General features: G+C 47.7%; 1 protein-coding gene across 6 annotated transcripts in view; it reads left to right on the plus strand.

The window, feature by feature from the left end:
• The window catches only part of Foxn3 (forkhead box N3), a 369,915-nt gene that overhangs the window by 329,166 nt on the left and 18,739 nt on the right, over nt 1–22,010 (plus strand). For 4 of the 6 annotated variants that reach the window (XM_040742642.1, XM_013112178.3, XM_040742641.1 and 1 more), the window contains 2 exons: nt 10,805–10,870; nt 20,816–20,921. In XM_040742642.1, the coding sequence (XP_040598576.1) occupies nt 10,805–10,870; nt 20,816–20,921 (172 nt within the window). The remainder of the gene's footprint in view (nt 1–10,804; nt 10,871–20,815; nt 20,922–22,010) is intronic. The other 2 variants (XM_021226213.2, XM_005068413.4) reach the window with 2 other exon arrangements.

Here is a 22,010-nt window from a genome sequence, read left to right on the forward strand (position 1 = left end):
TTCCATGGTGGTAAGGCCATTGGGTAGAGGCCGAATCCTCAGTGTTTGTACTTTCCATCGTGGAGGCCAGGCTGTCACCAGAGGTCAATGTGGATACTATGGTCACATTTTAGAAAGAGAGCCATAATTATGACTTCTAATTATGTATAGTTATGCCTACAGAGTTAAATGTAAGGGCACCTCCTGCTTGGAATTATAAGTTAATTGCCTACAGGGGTCAGAAGGGTACTAACATCTGTCCCCTCCCCGCTCTGTCCTCCCTCCCAGACCTAAGCAGACAGCCATGACCTTGGGCCTGCTGGGCTCATCCTGCTGTTTGACTATCAACTTTAACCCCTGGCTAGCTCTATACTACAGGTGAGGGTCACATTTAACTCCTGTTCTCAGGGAATAGTAAAATCTGAGCGAGTCATGACCCGGCCTGCCTTCCCCAGTAGCCTCCTTACCATACAGAATCACCTGGACTTTCATGTCATGGGCCTCATTATTGTTGAGAAAGAGCATTGCTTACCTCTGAACAGGTAGTCTAGTATTTTATTTTTGTTATTGTTGGTGTGTAATGTGAAGGGAGAGAGAGAGAGAAAGACTTGCCTTCATGCTCATCTGTTTAGATTTATATTTGTTTCTGATCTTTTAAATAAGATGCCCCAAACCGGATTTGGACAACCATGGTTTCATAGTCAGTTCTTCTGGGATCCCGACTTCACACTAGGAGCACGTGTACCCCGGAACATCAACTTTCAGGTTTTGAGCCTTATTTCCTCTGGCTCCCACACTAGCCAGTGTCAAGCTAAGATGGATTCATTCCTCCTCGAAAAGTGGCTTTGCACATAATACCCGTTTTGGAGCCAGAGCTAATGAAGATGCCCTGCTCGTGGGATTACTGTTTCAGAGGCCGTGAGCCCTGCTCCTCTGCTCCTCCCAGGGGAGGCCAGGAACTCCGAGCACTTTACAAAAGGAGGAAGTGGTTTCTGGGGTAGGGACCAGGCAATAACTGGTCTTCCAGTAAATGTGGAGTCTGTTGGTTGGGGCAATCGGGAACTGGGCAGTCAAGCTGGCTTCATGGAGGGGGCAAGCAGGCTGAGGACAGGTACCCTACCTGCCCCTTAGTTGCCCAGCTATCTGGCACTCTGGTTGTCCCACCAGGTTTCTGTTCTCATCTCAAGTGTCCTTCCGGTTGGTTGCCTTTGGCTTATGAACTTGGCATGTCTTTCCTCCCAGATATTGAGGCAAGTAGTCTGAGAGAGCTTCAGAGCTCTTGTCCCTGTATCTGTCCCTGGCCCCACAGGAAGCCTGCTTGCGCCAGAGGCTCTAGCCGTAGCCCTAGTTGAAAAACCAAATAACTACCAGTAAGCAAGAGGTTTTCAAAGCAGAGACTCCAAGCCCAGTAGGCAGCTCATGGACTCCGCTCCTCTTCCCATGGCCCATGGGACAAAATCCTTACCTATGCCAAGTCCCTTGCCATCTTTGTCCTTGTCTTCAAGTCTAGAAGCTTAGATTGTTTTGTACAATCAGGCTGAGCTCATTTGACTGCTGGGCAGCTGGTAGAAAGACATCTGTCAGTTAGTCAAAGACTCTTCAGAGGCAAGCATTCGTGAAATTTAGAGCACCAGATGAAAGGTGTTTAGTGATCATCTGAACAAAAACTGTAGGCGCCGTGCTAGCTTGATTTGGAAGCAGGTTCAGCAAAATAGATAGTGTGGCTTGTGAGACCTTAGACATGGAGCTCGGAAGATGCCCGTGGTAAGGTCCGTCCTGCTTCCCAGAGAGAATGGAAGTGTGGGGACATCTCCCTGGAGATTACTGCCATGCTGTTTTGTTTTCTAGCAGAGAAACGGCAGCAGTGACAGTGTCTGGCCCAGACAGCACCGGTGGCCCCGAGATCCTCCAGCCCAGATACCTCCATGCCACCCTAGAGATGGGTCGTGTGGACCTAGAGAGACCACAGCCCCGGCATCTGATTTCCAGGCCAGGATGCAATCTGAGCTCGCTTCTGACCATCCATGGCTTCATCCCAGCACCCTTTACCACGGGGAAACAGTTAGGGGTAATAAGTGGGTTTGGTTGGCACAAATGAGAAAGTGGCTTTGGCCTGGGGAGTCCCTTAGATAAATGTTTAGCTTTCAGAGTTCATGGCGATGCTACCCCTTGAACCCAGCCAGTTCTCTCCTTTAGATTTCCCTGGCCAGGCTTTAATCTGAGAAGGGCTTAGAAGATGTGGAAAATGAACCTCCTAACAGCTAAACTGCAGATGTGGCTCACACAATCCTTGCTACAGATTCTTTCTGCTCTAGCAGCTGGCTGTTAGTTTCGATGATTTATTGTTGGTCTTCGACGTGTCACATGTCTTCAGAGCCACAGTGTTTGAGTGCTACTTTGGATACACATCCTGTGTGAAGAAAGGGATTCAGAGGACCTCGATCTCTCTGGGTCTCAGATGCCACCTCTGAGATGACACTAGTGTGGCAAGGATGGAGGTATTCTCCGTGCCTCTGAGTCTCTCTGAACCCCAGAGACAACCTCTTGGCGGCCCTTTAATATGTTTAAATTTATATAATTTTGTGTATGTGTGCATGTATTTTTACCTGTCTGCGTGTATCACACAGCACGTGTATTGCGGCCAGAGGACATCTTTCAAGAGGTGGTCTCTCCCTCCAGCTCGTTGAGGCAGGGTCTGTGTTGTCTCTGCTCCAGGTTACGCCAGGCTAGTTTGCCCCTTGAGCTTCTAGATCATTCTTCTGTCTCTGCCTTTCATCTCACCATGCAAGTGCTGGGACTGCCGATGGCTTACTCAGCTAACACTTTTGACCTCCAAGCAATACACACACACACACACACACCTGGCATTATCTGGTCAAGGTATCACTGTGTAGTCATGATCAGCCTGGAGTTTTCTATGTAGATCATACTGGCCTCAAACGCATGGACAATCCCCCTTGCTTTTGTTATCCCAAGTGGCGGGCTAACAACATGCCCGGATGCCTGAGAGGTCTAAAGTGCTCAGCACTGGAGCTAGAGGCCTATGTTAGCAATCCATCTGCCCTGGAGTCCTTTCTGTTGATGTGCTCCTGCGGTGCTCTGTGTCCATCCCATCATGAACACAATGTTTGACGTCACGCCCCCACATTGGCGTCTGTGGGAGGCTTTGTATTGACCCAGAGCGGGTCATCCTGCTTTCCCTACCCCATGTCTCTGCTGTGAATCCTTCCGTTTCTGTGCATGTAGATCCTGCTTCTTCCTGTTTCCCCTGGTACTCCCCACTCTGGGCTTCTGTCTTCATAACAGGGGAAAGCAGAAGTACCCATGGCAAATGACATCACCTGAGCCCACAGCGCTGCCGCCCTCTTCTGCTGTGGACCAGATCACTTGCAGCTCTTTTAGATACCCTGATTGATTGCAACAGCAGTCAAAGCTGCAAATGTAGACATCCTATTTCTCTCTCTCAGGGATTTTGCTAAGGCAAAGAGGAGGCAGGGATCATCAACAGGGTGAATTTTTGTGTGGTTTGACATGTTCTATTTAAGACAGTGGTTCAAAAGTTCCATTTCTTGGCTTGTAGCACATGTACATGCTAACTCAGCCTCTGTCTCTGTCTCTCTCTCTCTCTCTCTCTCTCTTTCTCTCTCTCTCGTTATGTATTGGATACTGCTTTATCCTGCACACCATAGTGTTAATAAGCACCATCCTACCTAATGTTTCCAGACATCACCATATGTTCTTGAGCATGGACGGCCAGGGTGGGGGTAGGGATCGCCCCCAGTTGAGAGGCTCTGACTCAGTCAGAAGGGCTTTGCCTAAGTGAAACCGAGCAGATCTACTCAGTCCCCAGGAAGAGCACCACATCCTGGAGCGTTTTATTGCTTGTTTCTTCACGCTCTAGTGCTTCTTAGCCCTAAGAGTTGATGGGGTCCTTTTTTCTTCATATTAACATATCAAAGCTGACACTGGCCTTCATGGTCTCCCAGCATCCCTCAGAACCCTACCTGTTAAAGGTCCTCTTGGCTGGCATGCCCCATCCCTACCCGAAACTCTACAGTCCAGGGCCTGGGCTGCCTTTCCCAGCTCTTCCTCATACAGCCCAGCCTCTTCTCCTCAACCCGTACCTAGAAGGGTCATGTCCTCCTTTTTATTTCTTTTTCTTTTTTTCCATGCACTTACCTTCCTCTGGGTTTTCTGGGGTCACATTCACAGTCTCTCGCTTTGTGTTCCTGCTGCAAGGAGTCTGCTCTTCCCTATGCATATGCAGTACAAACTGGAGTCCCTGTCACTAGGAACTGTGATTCCACTGCCCATTCAGAGCCTTGCGCCCAGGTACCATTCCCAGCTGAGGGCTGAGTTCCACCTGAGCAGCGGGAAGATAAAGTCATCCATTCATTTATCCTGCATGTGCTTATCTCCACGTTGTTAGGTTCCAAGTATCATCGTAGGTGCTGAGACTACAACAAGGAAGAGCGCCCCCCCAGCCCACTCACTTTGTAGGAAGAAGCATCATAGGATGTCAGCGTTTACATCTGCTTGTCCGTACCTGCACTCTCATATCCAGATGTGTGCCCCCCCGCATGTGTTAAGTCTTTTGATCCGTTAGATAATATTATATCACCACGTAAAACACCTGAGGTGTGAGGAGGAGCAGGGAAGAACACATTCACTGTGTGAAAGATCAAATGATTTCCAGAAGTGACCGTAATCCCCCAGGTTTCCATCTGAAAAATGCGTTGCTGTTGTAATTTCGGTAGGTCTGTCAGCTCTGAGCCGCGTTTTTTGAAAGTGAGGACTAAGCTAGGCCTTCCTATTGACCTTCGTATTCTGAGGTTGCTTAAACACATAGTTTTTCCAGGAACTTCTGTCTGGTACCCAACACAGGTCACACCAAGAACCCACAAAACGCCTGTCCCTACCGGCCACAGCTTTGCAAGCAGCGGTACCTTCTCCCAGCCTTGGTAAGACTGTCCTCTGCTTCCAGAGGCTTTAGAGCAGACGTCCCATCTGGAAGGTGTCCCTAGGAGTCCATAGTTTTGTCAGCCATGAATCAGAAAGGGAAAAAGATATCAAGTGATGTTATAGAAAGCTAGAAAAATGTGGAAGCTGGCACCAACTCTGGCTCCTCTCATATCTGCAATCACCCGCACCGTTTTAAAATGGGGGAGGTCAGACCCAGCAACATGAAGGTTCCGTGTTAACTAGCAGCAGATCCAGGACTTGAACCTGGTAATCTTCCTACCTCATCTGTCTGGTGCTTTCCCCCATCCTGCCCACAGAGGAAAGCCTCCACTACTCCCAAACGGACCCTTCTCCACGTGCTGGGAAAGCAAGATTCAACATCACCCTAATCCAAGTAGCTGAATCACTAGTGGCAGAAGCTTAGAAGCATGCTTTTCTCACTGGCATGATTCGGCTTGTGTGTACATTCAAGAAAAAGAGGGTTTGCAAACAAGCTATGCCACCCCGTACTCCAGAGAAGAGGCAGTGTGATAAGATAACCACATCAAAGATAAAAATTGAAATGGGCCACTGGGAACCAGTTCAGAGAAGTAACACTGTTGCCAAAGCATAATCAAGGAGGGATTCTTTCAATACAGGGCTTGAGATTGGCTCTGCATGGATGATGGTCAGAACTCTATTAGGCACCAGTGATAGCATGCTGGGCACCATACTGAATTAACCTATAGTAAATAGCTTAGTTCCCTGTAGCAGGATGCAGAGCTAGCATCTATTGGGGAGAATCCTTCATCTCAAAATAAAATGTCATGCTGTTTTAGTCTTCAGGACCCCTTTGCTTCACTGTGACTTTCCAGATACAACAGGAATGTTATTCCCTCTGGTGAGGTTTTCATGAGTCCTGAACAAAATACCATCACCTTTTCTTAGACTGATAAAAGGAAGCCCCTCACCTCACCTTCAGCAACCCAGGGAAAATACTGCATAGTCCACCCGCTTCTCTCCTTCCTTAGCTCTCTTCTCGTGGAATCAGGTGTTCCCCAGAAGCACAAGAATCCTCAAACTCCCTAATGGCTCCGCTGTTCTCAAAAATGTTTCCAAGTCACCCCAAATGGATGTTTCCATCAAAAAGTGTCTGGGCTTCAGGTGATTGATTTTATTGAATGCAAACCAGAGGGGAAAATCTATGAAAGCCTTAAGTGCATTATTAAGACAGCCTGTCACCTAAGGGGACCAGTGAGGCTGATCCCCAGAGAGGCAGAGGTTGGTAGAGGAAGGGCGGAGTGGAACTGGCCGTCACTAAAGGCACAAGAGTGGTAAAAGGAGCCATGCTGGGTAAGGGCAGTGGGAATCAGGCTGTAAGAGGCAGCATGTTCAGGGGCCTGGGATTCGTGGGGTGGAGCTCGAGCTCTGGGCAGATTCCATAATCATCTCAGATGCCCCATCTCTCTTCTTATAAAGCCATCTTCTAAGAAGAAAAGAGTGTCAGTACAATGAGGTGGTTTTCTCCGCACAAAGCAGTCACTGCAAAAACTACCAATGTTAACAAAAGGTTGCTGAGATCTATTATTAAGTGAAAAGAAATTAAGCTGCAGCCAACTTTTTTTGCAGGTATTTTGGTTGCCCCTTTACAGCAGGAGATTCATTCTAAGACCCTCAGTGAGTGCCTGAATCTACAGCTATCTCCAACTCATACACACATGCATATGTGTGTGTACACACCCAATGCTTACAGTGGAACCTACTGCCTTTGATAAAGTTTATATTATAAATTAGGTCAGTGGATGGACACAATAACAAATATTAAAATAATCTATTTGGGTCAACTTAATATTTTCAGGCTGAAACCACACACACAAAGCCACAGCTCAGGGGGAAATGTTCTAAACCAATGGTTCTCAACCTTCTTAATGTTGTGACTCTTTATGTTGTGGTGACCCCACACACACAACAATGAAATTACTTCATCGCTTCTTCATAACTGTTAGTTTTGATACTGTTATGAATTTAATGTAAACATCTGATATGCAGATGTTTGTGATGACTTCAATGAAAGGGCCATTCGATCCCTAAAGGGGTTGGGACCCCCAGTTTGGGAACCAGAGCTCTAAACCTATATTTGAAAAATAGATTCATGTGTTTGAGTGTAAATACATGTTCATGTCCCTGTGACTACACATAAATACTTGTTTGTGCATAGACAGTTTCCAGATGCTAACATGTGTGTGAGTCTTGAACAGGTCTGTGGGGAAGACGTTTACTTCTCAGTCATAACCACCTGGTTTGTGTGTTTTATACTGCCTGAGTGTTCCTTCCATTCATTGTTAGATAGGAATGAAAGCTAACGTTTCCTGGAGAGATCCTGAAGACTTGTGGCTGTCACACTGGGACAGGGATTCCGTGACAGGCATTGTAGCAGAGCCCAGGATTCATTGCAATAGACACGTATCCAGCAAAGGCTTCTCTGGGGCTGCATAGTATTCAGACTATTGATTTGTGCAATGACAGAAGTCTCTGACAGAGTATACTAGACAAGGAAGGAGATGCAGTTGGATGCTATCATTTTTATTTACCCGTGAGTGTGGGCATTGGACCCAGATAATATTATACTTGGTGAACTAATAAATGGAAACAAAAAAAGATGCCATTTAGCAAAATATCTCAACTTTGAGCTGTATAAGAACATATTAGTAAAATGGGTCTCAGAAAAAGTAAAGACTCTATTGAAATATAGTATTGAAAAACTGAGTAAGTTATGAACTTCAAAGAATACATATGTATGTGTGCCACGTGTCTGAATAAGTTGCACAACCCAATTTAAAAGTGGGTAAAAGACTTAAAGTTTTCCCAAAAGACGTTACACAAAGAGCCTTTAACACATGGAGAAATACAACATAATTTGTCATTAGTAAAATACAAACTTAAAACCACACTGAAACACCATTGCATAGTCACTAAATGGCTAACAGTTTTAAGTGCTGACAAAATACGAACCAACTAGAACTCATTCTTTGTACAATATCTATAGAGTCCCCTATGTTAAACATTCCTACCAACAATTACTCAAGGAAAAACAAAACATGTCCCAGAAGTTAGATGTAAGCATTCACAGTAGCTTTTCTTATGGTACACAAAACTAGGAATAAGACACATGTCACTCTACAAGAGAATGGATAAACAAATGGCGTTGTATCCACACAGTGGAATACTACTCAACAGTAACCTAGCCATAAGGAATGAACTCCAAACACCACAGATGAACTGCAGAAAGCAAATCCCCAGTTTCTTGGAACACATGGTTATATACCTGAAACTCTGGGGGAAGGGGGGCAGGAATGGTTTTCCCTGTTGTGTTCGTCTTGACTGAGGTCATTGTAATTTGGGTACAAATGTGTAAACACACCATGATTTCATTGCATACAAGCTATCTCTTCATACAGTTAATCCTTTTAGGAGGAGGCACTCACTGTAGCCACCTGGAGAAGGGCCAACACCATGGATTCCAGTGTACATGGTCGCATACCATTGTGTAGTTACTGTTTTTAGATAGTGGCTTGGGGGCAAGAATCCTACGTCCTGGTCTTCATTCAGGACTTAGGAGCATCAGGTCCTTTCAGAAAGAAGACAGGCTACAGGCATGTGTGGTCTGTTAGATCATGAGGAGTCTACCAGTTAATTTCCCCCAGAATTCTTGGGGGAGGGAGGAGCAACATGAGCTCTCTGATTGCATCAGCAACTCCATCTGTGGAGGCATTAGATGTGGTACACCTGCTCAGTGGGAAGTGGGGGAGGGGTGCCAGCATCCTGTACTAGACGACTTAGGTGCATCTATTTGCCTTGGTTTGGGTAGGGTGAGGCATCATGAGAAGATGCTGGCTAGACCCCCATGATTTCACTTGAGTGTTGATGCTGTTCTTTGCCTTTCAGACTCTTTCTCCATGTCTCGTCTTTCTTTCACTAAGGCTGTGCTTATCTGTGACCCTCATCCTTTCTCCTGAGAAGCAGCGTGGTTCTGAAGAATGTGGGACTTTCTTTTATTTCCCGATTTTACGTGTGAGCTTCCCTCTTACCTCTGGACCCTCATCGGGGAGATAGGGACCCACATAGCCAGGGCCACCCAGGCCACCTGTTGCATTTGAATCTTCCCAAAGATGGCGGTGAAGGTTTGTGTGATGAAAAGAAAGAACACACATCTGAGCTCCTCCCTTGGAAGCAAAGAGCTCTGTCAAAGAGGGACCACCGCGGCGCCTGTCCCTCGCCTCCCGTGGGTGCCCAAGGCCATCACTGCTGGGGCAGTAGTGAGCAGAGCCAACCTTGAAGCCTTTCTGCGAATCACTGAGCATGTGTCAGTGGGAAGGGATTGACTGTTTGAGCAATGTCACCCCAGGAGTTGCCAAAGAAGCTAATTTACGTGTTTCTCATACCGTGTGCTTATTAAAATAAACTTTTACTCCATTATGTCGTGCAAGTAACAGGCCTCCTGCAGGCAAGTAGAAAAGGGCAGAGTGACGTTTCTTTACCTTTTCTTTTTCTTTTTCTTGAGGCATTGTCTTCTGAAACCAGCATCATCCATATTATTAATCGCTTGTGGGGCTTTATCATGCATTGCATTACTCCCTTGGAATTAAACTGCACATATAAAGTATGGAAAATGTACTTTTTTTTAAACAGTAAAAAAGTAATTTTCTCGAATAATACCCAAAATAAAATGCCATGGAGCCATTAGTAGCAAATTGAATTTTTTGGTATGTAATTTATACAAAAACTGACAAGTACGAGGCCCCCTCTCCCCAGTCATTAGTTACTGGGCTTAGCGGACACGGAGGCAGTAATCTGCAAGGGCAGGCATTTTGATGTCGACTTCAATTGCACACTTCATTTATTTGGACAGGGGACAGGCGGCAGCTTCTGTCACTAGACCTCACTGCACTATTAGCGAATTTCGCCTCAGGGCAGCTGGGACGCTGGGCTGGGGCAGATGTTCTTTTCAGCCTATTCAGTGACCATTCTTGGGGGTTGTTTACCGTTGCCATGGTGACCTTCATTTCCATAGCAGCAGCGCTGCTGTTTCTCAGAGGGAAATGAATTTAGTTATAAAGGGATAATATTTTTCTCTGTCTCTATATAACCTGCCATCTGTCAACCAGTGGATTGGTAAGGATTCAGAAACCTATTAAGAATTATAGCAATAAAGTGATGAGTATTTGGGGAGGGAGCAGATTAAAAGCAATATTAAATGAGAACTTAAGCACTGTGCCTTCAACATCAGAACTTTCTTAATTCTTTTCTTTATGTTTCATGTGCAGTTTTTAAAAATGCCTTCATCATCTCCAACACCACTGTGTGCACACTTAGCCTCCCAAAATATGATTTCCATTCTGCTGACAAATAGAAATGACCAAGTGTCTTGTTTGTATCTGACTGGATGCAGGTGTCTTCGGAGCTTCCTCTTCCTGAAGATGCTGTAGTGTGACACTTCCCCACTCCCAGCCGTTAGGAATTCCAGGCTGACCTTCCTATTGTTACCAGCTCTCCTGCTCCTCCACCCCAGGGTGAAAGCTAAGGGGCTTCTCAACCAGAAGCTTATCGGACACCCACAGTGCAGATCCCAACATTAACAAAGCAAGAAGAAGCCATGCTCACAGATTAAAAATGCTAGCGTGCTCCTTGAATCTCAGTCTAGAATAACTTTTCTTTCTCTCAAGTCCAAATGGTACGAAAGTCACCTCTGAGATCCCTCATCTAGTTCCTGGATGTTTTTTTTTTTCTCTGTCGAATTCATAAGCTGTAACTTGCAGGGGGATAAAAACACACACACACACCAGCCCCGTTGTAAATAATGTTATTTATTGGTTGATTTTTCCAGATCCCGACATTGATGCTGCCAGTGCCATGATGCTTTTGAATTCTCCCCCTGAGATACAAGCAGGTTGTGAGTAGATATTTCTATAGCATACAGCACCATAGTTTGTGAACTTAACCTTCTCATTTACGTCCCAGACCATAGGAAGAACTAATGCTGACATAGTCTTGCACTAGTAGCATCGCTTTCAAAACTGAGCATGTGGTTAGCATGCACATGCATGTCCACAGGCAGCCATGCATATGTGTGAGTCAGTACAGAAGATGAGCGAGCTCTCACGTATCATCAGGAATGAGGAGATGAGAAGCAGAGCCCGTAAGACCTTCTGCTGGAGATCTTTCTCCTGCGGAAATCATTCGTACGACTTTGTAGGAGAGGTTCCCTGGGCCAGCTTACCCATGACGGAGCTAAGCAGTACCGAATTGTCCGTGGTATTATCCGTCTGGTCTTCTATAATAAACTAGGGTGCGTTCTGGAAAGTTTGGCCTGCCCACATGTGGCTTAGCCTTAAAACAGCACCGCGATACCACATTGCACCATCTCTGCCCTGTGTGCTAGGTGGCCATGGAGATTAGTGCGAGGCTGATGTAGCTAAGTAGGGCTCACTGAGCAGTGTCCTGTTAGTTGACAACTCTTTTCTTTGCTTCAGTCGGACTCTTGTCCCCTACCTGGCATCTTCCTTTCCTTTCCTCGTCTTTCTAGCTGACCTAAAATGAAGATATCTTTGCTCTCCTCACAACTTGAGGCCAGTGCCTCTGTCGAAATCCCACATCCAACCTGAGCCACACCGAGCAGAGAGGCGGTGCACTGGGATCTGCATGTCTTGTTGTCAGGCACTGCTGTGTCACACATGTGCAGAACTTGACAGATCATCCTGGGACACTACTAAGGACTGGTGCCCACCTACCTGTCTTGTGCCTGTGACTAGGTTTCCTGTTGGTTTGGTGCTCTGGCCTTCTGAGCAAAGAGAATCCCCCCCACTTTGGAGACAGACATTTCCCACAAGAAAGCACCCATCCCTAGATCCGCACTACATGATGGACTGATATGAATTTCAGATCCCAGCCATAGCCTTCCTGATAGCGTTAGGAAATTTGACACCATCTTTTCTTCTTTGTATGAATTTTAAAAGATCCAAGAGACACCACCAAGCATTCTCAGATAACCTGGCCCTCTGCATGGGGCTGCCCTTACCTGCCCTGACTGAGGAACTCTGACTCCTGCTTGCTTAACCTCCATTTCCTGCCATTTGGAATGTGATACTGCCCACACCACTGCTAAGCAGATTCGCAGCAGGAGTAGTTCTGCAACTAGCAGTTCCCCTGGTTAGCCAGGGATATATGGCTTCTAAGTGATGCTTTCTGTTTCAGAGACATCTATACTTAGAATTCATTCTTAGATGGCATTTCAGGAAAAGTTGCAGACTCTGGTTGTAATCAGGTCACAGGCTGGCAAGGTCCTTAAGATCAGGTCGCATAACCCATCTTGGTGGAGGCGTGATCTCATCAGAGCCGGCTAAGAGTCAAGGCCCTTCCTCGACTCGCAGCCACTGGGAGCTGTGTTGATTACCTTCTGTGTATATACTTCTGATTAGCCGGCCCCTAGGTTGAGAAGGAGCATGAATGTGTAGGTCGGCACTCACAAGTCTTCTGTGCCTTTCCTGGAAGTCTTTCATTCCTGGCCTCTTGACCATAGGCCAGGTTCTCCTGATTTGCCAACAGGATTGTTTTTAATATTTTCTCAGCCAAATGAACATCTCCATCCCTTCAACTCTCCAACTGTAGTTCTCTCTGTGGAATATCCACTGTCCTATTTATGTTAAAGTGCTGGATTGAGTTTTAAAAGTGTTCATGTGTTAAAGGAATAGATTCTTTATCGTTTTTCTTTTATATTTTTTTATTTTCATTTTTTTTGATGGAGTTCCATGTGACCTAGGCTGGCTCCAAACTTTCTTTGTAGCCAGAAATGAGATTGAAATAAGGACTTCAGACTGAGCTACATTCCCCAACTCCGTAGGATAATTTTAGAGGGCTTTTTTTTTTCAAAGCTTTTAACATTCTGTGAGAAATCTAGCCACAGCCTTCACGAGGGCCCCAGGCCAAGAAGGATCTCCAGGGCCCTGGCAGGCACCAGCCAGGATGCCAGTGAAGGTCATGGAAGGAGATACAGGCAGGAGCAGCAAATGCAGACGAGAACAAGGAGAGGATGGGGACACTGGCTTCGTAGTCTCCTTCCCATCTGACCTCCAATCTTGGTCTTAAGGTCAAGTGTAGCACGGCCGATGGGCGGACTGCAGAGCCCCTAAAGATTGGAGCATTGCCATAGTTACGGATTGTGCCAAATCCACCATCTCCTAACGGACACAATTGGAGGGACATCTGTCCAGCTGTCCACCACTGTTCCCGCCAGCTCCTTCTTGCCCACTCCAACTGCATCCTTATTTTCCTTTACATTTTGTTTCTTGCCTTGAGATTTGAGGCAGGGCCTTGCCTCCTCAAGGGAGAAGCCTTACAGAGCCAGGATGATGAGGCTGCCATTACCTGCCCTGCTAGCATTGTCCCAGGCCTAGGTATGGAGCCTCAGTGGATGTATAAAGGCAGCAAGCAGCTTCCATTCTGCAGAGTGGGTAGCATGCGTGGTGGTGTTCTCAGCTGTGTGTCCCAGTGTGGGTGCACATAGACCTTCTCCCATGGTCAGGAGCTGGGCAGCGTGGCTTCTGAGAGCTCCATATGTTTCCTGCCTGTTCCCTCCCCTGGGGCTGGTTTCTGTGGCCGGGCTGTTTATAGAGCCTCCTCTTGCCTTGCTATTTATAGCTTCGTGCTTCACCCCTGAGCTGCCCCTGTGAGTGGCAAGCTACCCACCTCATCTCCTGGCACCGCTCACTCCTGGTAATTACAGGTTGGTTTGATTGCTAGAAAGGTGCCCCGAGGCCCCCCCCCCGTCATCACCCTTTATAGCCATTGCACTTCAGGTCACTGTGTGGCAGCCCTGTAGATCTCCTCTTCCTTGTTTGGCATCTGCAGGGCCAGCCCAGAGCTGGCAGACTGGCTCCCACCCAGGCTCTGAAACCGAGTGGGTTATAGAAAAGAACTTGTAGTGAGAACCCAGGAGCCCTGTGCACGCTGCAGTGGTTGGACTAGAGTCCCTGGAGACTACCACCTCTTGTTTTGGCCGTTTGCTTCCATTTGAATGAGGTACTAAGGTGCAGCTGATAAAATCCTGGGGTCCTAACGGCTTGTCCCTGTGGCATCATCCACAGTGCATGGGATATGTTCTGCACAGAGGGCCATTGTGTCATTTGTGTTCAAAATGCCACTTCCAGAACAGTCAGAGAGGGTGGCTGCCTGGACACCTTCCTAACTTCTGAGATTACAGTCTATCCACCGACTCCAGTCTCCCCCTGAAGAGTGGCAGTGTAGACCGATTTCAGCCCCTGGTGTCTCCTGAACTCCCTTGGCCTGCTAACTCCCTTGGCAGTCCTCCTGAGTCACCTTTCACCCCTGTGGAGAAACCAGGTCACCACTACCCATCTCCAAAGGCTTTATATAATCCCTGGTTGGAATGTTCCCAGAGACAGAACCCTGGATAATAAACAAGACGGCAGAATGGACTGAGAGGGAGCGGGATGTTGCCCGGAACTGGGGTATATGTCACCATGTCAGGCTCCACCAAAGACCACAGGAAACAGGCTGTGCCCTGCCACGCCAGCCCTTCCCTAGGCTGCTTCCAAGCAAGCAGGTGGTAGGGGCGCCTGAGGGGGGGAGGAAGGATGACAGGAATGGCCTGCTGCTAAGCTTATGGCCTCTGTACTGTTAGCCAGGGCTGCCCTCCAATGGCAGAGCGGCGAGCTCCCCACTGAGGTTAATTTTAGATTCAGGGAGGTGGGCATCAAGAGGGATGCTGACAGCGCAGTGTGCAGGATACTTTGTTTTATGCCTCGGACCTTTCAAAACGAAAATGAGCTCTAGACCCTAGGAAGTGAGCTTGAGAACCTAAGTCCCAGGTGTGTGTGTGGGGGGGTGAGCGCATGTGCATGCACGCTGGGGCTGGGGGGGGGGGGGGGTGATACGTGCCTGTCATTCCAGGGAGGCAGAGACAAGCAAATCGTAGCTCAATGGCCATAACAGACTATCCAACATAGCTAAAGATGTTGACAGGGAAGCGTGCAGTGTCATCCTTGGGCCATCACAAGAATCTGTGCACATGCTCACCTTATGCACACAAAGACACAGAGCCCTCTCCAGCTTACACTGTCACTCAAGGCTCTAGCATCCGCACTAAGCCATGCTGCACGGATGTCCCCACTTAGGCTCGAGTGTTACAGTCCAGCTGAGTTTAGGAATCTTGGAGACATTCTGCGACGTTAGAGAACATCGTTGACCAGAGAGTGCTGGGGAGTCTGGTGCTGAAACCTGGGGCACCTGCCCAGCAACCTGAGTGTTCTCCCAGGTTCTGGGGGAAGAGATGTGTACCTAGTCTACAAGAAAAGATGGTGCTGGAGGCTTGGACCTCTTCTAGTTGTTAGAAGTTGGCTCTGAGTGTGTATTTTCTTAGGTATCTGACTGAGCCCCAGCCTAATACCTCTCAGAGCACGAGGTGAGGCGGATGGCTGTGCTGGTCTTGCCTGTGTAGACGTTTTCAGAGGTGGAGAGAGAAGGGAAAGGAAGGAGGTGCGGATGTAGGCCAGGAGCGGGAGAATGGGCACATTTTCCTGTCTAGTGTTTAATGGAAAGGGAGCGAATGATGGCATTTTCCCACAGAGCCATTGTATATCTGCTGCGCCCCAGTTTCCAGAAACCACTCTCCTGACACTTGGGGAAGAGATGGAGGCACAGCTAAGTGTCATGTCTGGCTTTTGGCAGCCAGTGAGCGAGCGTGTCCACCTTCACCCTCTCAGCATGGAGTGTGCTACCCGTGAGGAGGAGGGGGGTGGCGGGAACGGTGGGTGGCATTCAGCAGCTCGCTTGAGAAGGAGCTAGGGGTCCAGAGGATGAGCCTGCTTACGCTCCCAGACAGTCTCAGGCCCAGGAGCACATACCTGTTACTACTGCCACGTCGCTTTGAAGTGAATACAGTTTACCAATTGGGAAGATGTTTGAGTGGGTGAGTGTAAGGTTAGGGCTAGCTACCAAAGGCACCATAAGCTGAAAAGAATTGCATTTCCCCCATTAAATCTTATGCCTTCTGGGTAATTCATCAGAGGTTTCTGGAGGGTGATGTGGATGGTCAAAGGATACTGATGACAGAGATGGTGTTAATAAGCATACATCAGCTGGGCGGTGGTGGCACATGCCTTTAATCCCAACACTCTGGAGGCAGAGGCAGGCGGATCTCTGTGAGTTCGAGGCCGGGCTGGACTGATAGCCTCCAAAACAATACAGAGAAACCCTGTCTCGTAAAAACTTAAAAAAAATAAATAAATAAGCATACATCGCCAATGACTAGGTCAAGTAGTACTCATAGCTTACCTGATTTCATCCTCAGAATAACCCTTTAAGGTGTGTTTATGCCACAGAACTGGAGTGGGATAGCCATTGTTATCTGAGGTCATGGTCTGAGTCCCACTGGGCCTCTGCACCGTGGATAGGAAGCATCTTCAGTGCCTAGCCTCCAATAGGTGCTTGCTGGAGGCTGGTTCCTTCCTGTTTGTCCTTCCTAGTTTGGGGTGTCCTAGTGCATGAAGGTCTGGTCATTTGGGCAGAGGACTGCACATGGGGCAGGTGTCTCATGACCGCCCCAGCGCTCTGAGACTTCCGTTGCCCCACTCCCCTTCCAGGGCTGCAGGGGTGATGCTGACATTATGCACCCAGGAACAGAAACATCACAAGAGTCACGACTGCTGTTGTAGCCACTCCATTGCCAGGAAGACGGCCGAGGTCTTCTATCTCAGCCTGGCTTCCATCTTCAGGAAGACGGCCGAGGTCTTCTATCTCAGCCTGGCTTCCATCTTCAGGAAGACGGCCGAGGTCTTCTATCTCAGCCTGGCTTCCATCTTCAGGAAGACGGCCGAGGTCTTCTATCTCAGCCTGGCTTCCATCTTCAGGAAGACGGCCGAGGTCTTCTATCTCAGCCTGGCTTCCATCTTCAGGAAGACTGCCGAGGTCTTCTATCTCAGCCTGGCTTCCATCTTCAGGAAGACGGCCGAGGTCTTCTATCTCAGCCTGGCTTCCATCTTCAGGAAGACGGCCGAGGTCTTCTATCTCAGCCTGGCTTCCATCCTGTTCCCTTTTGTGGGTTCTCAGCTCCACTCAAGTGGGGGAGAGCAGAGTCTCAGGAAGGCTATCCTGTTGGCACTGATGATGACATCATGCATTTCCTAAAGGAGTGCTCTATAACCTCAATAAACCTTCCCCCTAAAGACCATCTTGTGGTGGGGGGTGGGGAGCAGGGCTCCCTGACTTTCTTCAGGAGTTGGCATGGCTCGCTTGGGAGACAAAGTAATGAACTGGCAGAGAGGGGGCTCGGACCTGGTGTTCTCAGTCACCTCCTTACAGGCCACTTTCCCGCTCCAGATCGCTACACTGGCTGAAGTCCCAGTGTGCCTGTATTAATTAGTTGCTTCTCTGTTGCTGTGATAAAACACATGACCAAAGGCAACTGAAGGTTCCAGAGGGATGAGTCTGTCATGGCAGGACAGAGGCATGGCCGCAGGAAGCTGAGAGCTCCTATCTTCTACCTCAAGCACAAAGCAGAGAGCAGTCTGGAAATGGAGCAAGGCTAGATACTCTCAGCACCCACCCCCAGGGACATATTTCCTCCAGCAAGGCCACACCTTCTTAATCTCCACAAACAGCACCACCACCACCTGGGAGCTGAGTGTTCAAATGCTTGTGCCTCTGGAGGGCATCACTTATTCAAACCACCACAGTGGGATTGATTAATGGCTGTAGCAAAAAGACCATCTTCATTTCCTGGTGCACAGTGTGCATATTACTTCTCAGTAGGCATGCCTGCTGCTTTTCCAATTCTGAGGTCTGGTGTAGATGGTACTTCCTCCAGCAAGTCCTCCACGTACTCATACCTTGTGTCAGTATGGCTATAGCTCCGCCCACCTTAGTACTTACACTAGTGTGTCTTCATACCCCTAATGTCTCTCTCCCACTTAACTATAGTCTTCCTGGTACACAGGAAGATGCTAATTAGTTGCTCATATGTAATTTTTACCACCAAGGATGTTTTCAGTGTTTAACTTCTGTTCTGACATGTTCCTTTGTATCAGATCCATTTATTGTTCTCCATGAAATCTTCAGTGTTAGGCTTATCCAGTGGCTACACCACCTAGGGTATACTACCATCCGAAGTCCTTGAAAACCTCTCCCGCAGTCTCTAGACAGCTGACAAAAGCCCATACTCTAGACTGCAGCAGTTAGCTGCAAATCTGAGATCTCCTGATCTTGTGTCTTTCGCTTTGTGAACTATAGATCTGTTTGTGATTAATCTTCACACGCAGTATAAAGTAAGGGTAAAAATTTGCTTTATCCCAAGGGGTCTCTGTGCTGTGATACTCTGCTTTTGTCACTGTTGTCCTGATACCTACCGTCGTTCAGTTGGCCATCTAAATGTGAGTCTATTTTCTGGATTCCGTTTTCCCCCAGTGACACGAATATCGATACTTAATTCATGCAGTGTTATACAAAGTCTTGACGTCGGAGGACATAAATCAGGTAATAAAGCTTTCAGACACTGCTTCCTCATAGAGGACTGGAATACTTCCGAGACTGCAAAAGTATTTGGTTATTCTCCTGCCTCAGACAACCTTGCCCATCCTCTGAAGTCAGGCTGCTCATTGGGAATGGGCAGAGTTTCGGGTCCGACTGTGCCTCCTCTGTGATTAGTTACAGTAAGAGACTAGGGACAGTTCTGAACACCAGATATGCTGTACTTGGGCAAGAACAGTAATCTTATCCTGCACCCTGCCTTTTGTAAGATCTTCTCACAAGGACCTCGTACAAACCTAGAAGAGCAATGTCAAAAACCTTTAGCAAGAATTTCAGAATGCCCAAGAAATGGACAGTCTATAAAAGTAGTTTATATTCAGGCAGGCAGGATGGCTCAGCCAGTAACGGTGTTTGCTGTGTGAACCTAGCAACCCGAGCTCGATCCCCGGGACCCACATAAAAGTGGAAGGAGAGAAGGGACTCCACAAACTTGTCCTCTGACTTCCACACATGGCATATACACTCCCACACACACATCGTGCACACACACATAATAATACACATACTTTTTAAGAATTATTTTATATATAGAAGTGTTTGCTATTCATCAAGGGCTTTCAAAACCCCCTCCCAAATTACCACTCAGCCAAGGATAACTCCTGACTTCTGATCCTCCTGCCTGCACCTCCTGTGTGCTGGGGCTACAGGTATGAATCACCGGCACCAGTTTTTAGGGTGCCAGGGATCAAGCCCGGGCCTTTGTGTATAGTAGGCCAGCATGCTACCAACCAAACAACATTCTCAGTCCTGAAAACATGTTCTTAGAAACCTAAAAATTATGAAACACATATGTGTTAGTAATTTGTTTCATAAAAGTATTTATTGTTTGCAAATAACATGGGCTTTAAATTTTGACATCTAGACTGGTTTTCATTTTTAAGTGTATAATTTTCTAGTATTTCATTGTTGCTTGTTTGAAAGGGCGCTATTTACCCTCCTCTCTTTAGTATGGGACTGTGCCAGGATTGCAGGGAGCAGAAGAGGTCCAGAATAGGTTTTAGAGAACAGAATAAACATCCAGGGATTTCTGTGTATCACACAAGAACTAAGGTAGGAACCGAAACTCTGCAAAGCTCACCTGGTCCTGCAGACAGGCAGGCAGTGTCTGTAGGTGCAGCAGGAGCTCGAGGCTTACCTGGTGCTAGTTGAAGCAACTGTTTAGGAGGTGAATAAAGCTCAGGTATACAGGACTCCCTGTTTATGTGAATGCGTGTGGTGTGGGGGAGGGGTGGCATGGCACACGAGGTCTTGTGGTTGCTGGTGGAAAGTTGTTAAGGGCACCTCCAGGGTCCAGTGTGTGGAAGAAAGCAGAGGGGGCAGGGGACTCTGGGAATGCTAGAGAGGGTTTGGGGAAACAGATACAGGCCCCGGAAGCCAGTGCGTGATAGATAGCGCAGAAGCCAGGGCTCGAGGTGAGCCCATCCCTCCAGGCAACCTCGTAGAAAGGCAGAGATGCCTGTGTGAGCATAGAATGTCGAGGGGCTGAGTCCCTCGGAAAAGGGCCATGCTACCAACCAAGCGACATTCTCAGTCCCGTGATTTTTAGCTGCATTTTGTTTGTCTGATTGTTTGTTTTCGAGAAGGACAAATAGATATTCTCAACCTTTGACTATAGCAAACATGAGAAGTATTAGGTGATGTGACTGTTGGACTGTCTGCAGTCCCACTGCCGTCTTGGTGACACTAAATGGTCTTAGGAGAAGATGAGAGACTTTACTAGTAGGTGTAGGAAATTTTGTTTTGTTCTCTCTCTCTCTCTCTCTCTCTCTCTCTCTCTCTCTGTGTGTGTGTGTGTGTGTGTGTGTGTGTATGTGTGTGTGTGTGTGTGTGTGTGTGTGTAGCACAGGTGAATATTCAGGCAGGTGTGCCTGTGCACCCTCCTATGGAAGCCAGAGCGGGCCATTAGGCGTCTTTGTCTGTCGCCGTCCACCTTACTGCCTTGAGAAGGGGGTCTCCTATTTGGACTGTGCTGGTGGCCAGTGAGTTCTCAGCTCTGCAGTGCTGGGTCTGGAGGCATGCCCAGCTCTTTGCTGTCTTCTGGGGATTCATACTGTGGTCTCCTTGCTCACCGTGCAGGCATCCTTGACCACCGAGCCTTCCCTTTCTGGTCCGAAGGCCTTTTTACTTTTAAACTCATGTCTCATTGATTCTTTTTTAACAAAAGCATCAATAATTTGTAAGCTGTTGATGACTCTGCTTATACATTATCTTTCTGTCTTGTTCTCTGTGCCTCTCTCAAGACTGCTAACTTTCCAGTTGAGTTCACCTGTGACGTCTCTTTCTTTTGCTTTTCCAGTTTCTCCGGGAGTGATACAAAACGGAGCGAGGGTTCTGAGCCGAGGGCTGTTTCCTGGTGTCCGTCCATTGCCAATCACTCCCATTGGGATGACGGCTGCCATAAGGTAAGGGAAGAGCTTGCTGGGTGAAGCCTGCCTGAGGAGGGGAAAAACCATCCTGGGGCCCTCAGAAGGTGAAGAGGACCTGTTTTGGATGTCCCACAAAGTCAAAGGAACTGGAAGGACACCCAGTCCAAATGCCATCATCTCTGTGGGCCATCAGGTTAATCCGACTTTTCCAGTGAGGTGGGATCTAAGATAGGGTTTTCTTAAAGTAACGGGGGCAAAGGATGCTAGAAGTCAAGGGTGAGCAATTGTTGATTGGGTTTTATATCTACCTCTGTCACTTTCCTACCTGTGACCCTGGGATTATGTCTCATCTCTCTGGACCTGCCTCAGTTCCCTCTTCTGTGAAAATCCATGTCTCCATGGGGGTGGGGGTTGCAGTAAAACATGCAGAATTGCATGTGAATGTGATTTGGTAAGGGGTCTATGGATAGCAGAGGTGTTTCCCTGATATTGAGAGTCGGGTCAGAGGAGACTAAATGGACTCCTCCTTGTGTCATTTCTTTCCTCATCTCCATCACCAGCCCCAGGGTAGGGTCCACGTCTGACTTAGGATCCCCACTTGCAGCGTGACATCACCCCATCTCTCTTGCCCGTCTATCAGTCACTCACTGCCTTACCTGTTCCCTAAAATGTGACGCTTGGGCTACCAGAAGCTCTTTCCACAACTTTCTCCACATCACCCCACCTGACATACCCCACCCTGCCTATCTCCTTGATGCTGATATGTTCAATGGTGCCTTTTTTTTTTTCCTGTTGCTGTAACAAAATACTCTTGACAAAAGCAACTTAAAGGAGAAAGGCTGGTAGTTAAGGGTATTGTCCATCATGGCGGGGAAGTCAGGGGAAGTCAAAGCAACAGGAGCTCAGAACATCTGGTCTCACACTGTCAGGATTCAGAAAGGGAGGTTTGCCTGTGTTCATACAATTCCTTCAGAACACTTTTTTATGGCCCCACCATGAGCTTCCACTGTGGCCCTTTGGGTGTGTAGCCCTATGACTGGTTTCTCTGGGTCCTCTTTTCTCTTCTTGGTGCCTTGCTGGCCAGCGGTGGGACTAGGTCTTTCTCAACTGACCAATGAGGTTCTA

The sequence above is a fragment of the Mesocricetus auratus genome, unplaced genomic scaffold (assembly GCF_017639785.1).
Source record: "Mesocricetus auratus isolate SY011 unplaced genomic scaffold, BCM_Maur_2.0 Super-Scaffold_15014, whole genome shotgun sequence".
Taxonomy (NCBI): domain Eukaryota; kingdom Metazoa; phylum Chordata; class Mammalia; order Rodentia; family Cricetidae; genus Mesocricetus; species Mesocricetus auratus.